Source organism: Charadrius vociferus, unplaced genomic scaffold (genome assembly GCF_000708025.1).
Source record: "Charadrius vociferus isolate BGI_N301 unplaced genomic scaffold, ASM70802v2 scaffold509, whole genome shotgun sequence".
NCBI lineage: Eukaryota > Metazoa > Chordata > Aves > Charadriiformes > Charadriidae > Charadrius > Charadrius vociferus.
Window position 1 is genome coordinate 565,890 of NW_009650093.1, and position 623 is coordinate 566,512.

General features: G+C 53.1%; 1 protein-coding gene across 1 annotated transcript in view; it reads left to right on the top strand.

The window, feature by feature from the left end:
- ABI3 (ABI family, member 3) overlaps positions 1-529 on the top strand; it is a 9,234-nt gene extending 8,705 nt beyond the window's left edge. The window contains exon 5 of the mRNA XM_009892216.1: positions 482-529. Coding sequence (XP_009890518.1) covers positions 482-529 — 48 coding nt within the window. The remainder of the gene's footprint in view (positions 1-481) is intronic.
- Positions 530-623: the final 94 nt, after the last annotated feature.

Genomic DNA, 623 nt, shown 5'->3' on the forward strand with positions numbered 1-623 from the left:
AACGCCCCCAGAGCAGCACCCGGCTGTGTCCCCAGGGAACCTGCCTGCTGTCCCCATCAGCTCCAGAGGCAGAGGGGGATGAGGCAGGGCCAAATCCCGCACCAGAGGGGTCCCCAGAGGGTCCCCTGCAGAGCATCGCTTGCAGCCCGGCCCCGCTCTGCTGCTCCGCGCTCCGACGCCGTCCCCCGCCTTGCGCCAGCCCAAGGAAGAGAAACAACACGTACGTGCAACTCAGAGAGCCGTTTCACACCCAGGTTTATGTCCTGGATACAAACAACTTGTGTATCTGCAATATATAGATATATATCTATATACATATATATGTATTATTATTATTATTATTTTAATTCCATGGCTTTAAGTTCCACACAGTTGAACAGGGTCCGGAGGAGGAAGAACAAAGAGAGGGAAAATGAAATATAGAGGAGGAACAACTCAGGGCTGCTTTGGTTATTTCCTCACTGCTCAGGTTTGCTGTCAGGGGTTCTACGCTTTGGAGGAGTTCGGAGCCACCCTCCGGGGCCGGTAAGGCTGTGGATAAATCCGGGAGAAGCCAACACCAGAGAGCAGCGAATACTGTGGGTCCCCCCTGCAGAGTGCAATTAGAAGGGGCAATTAATACT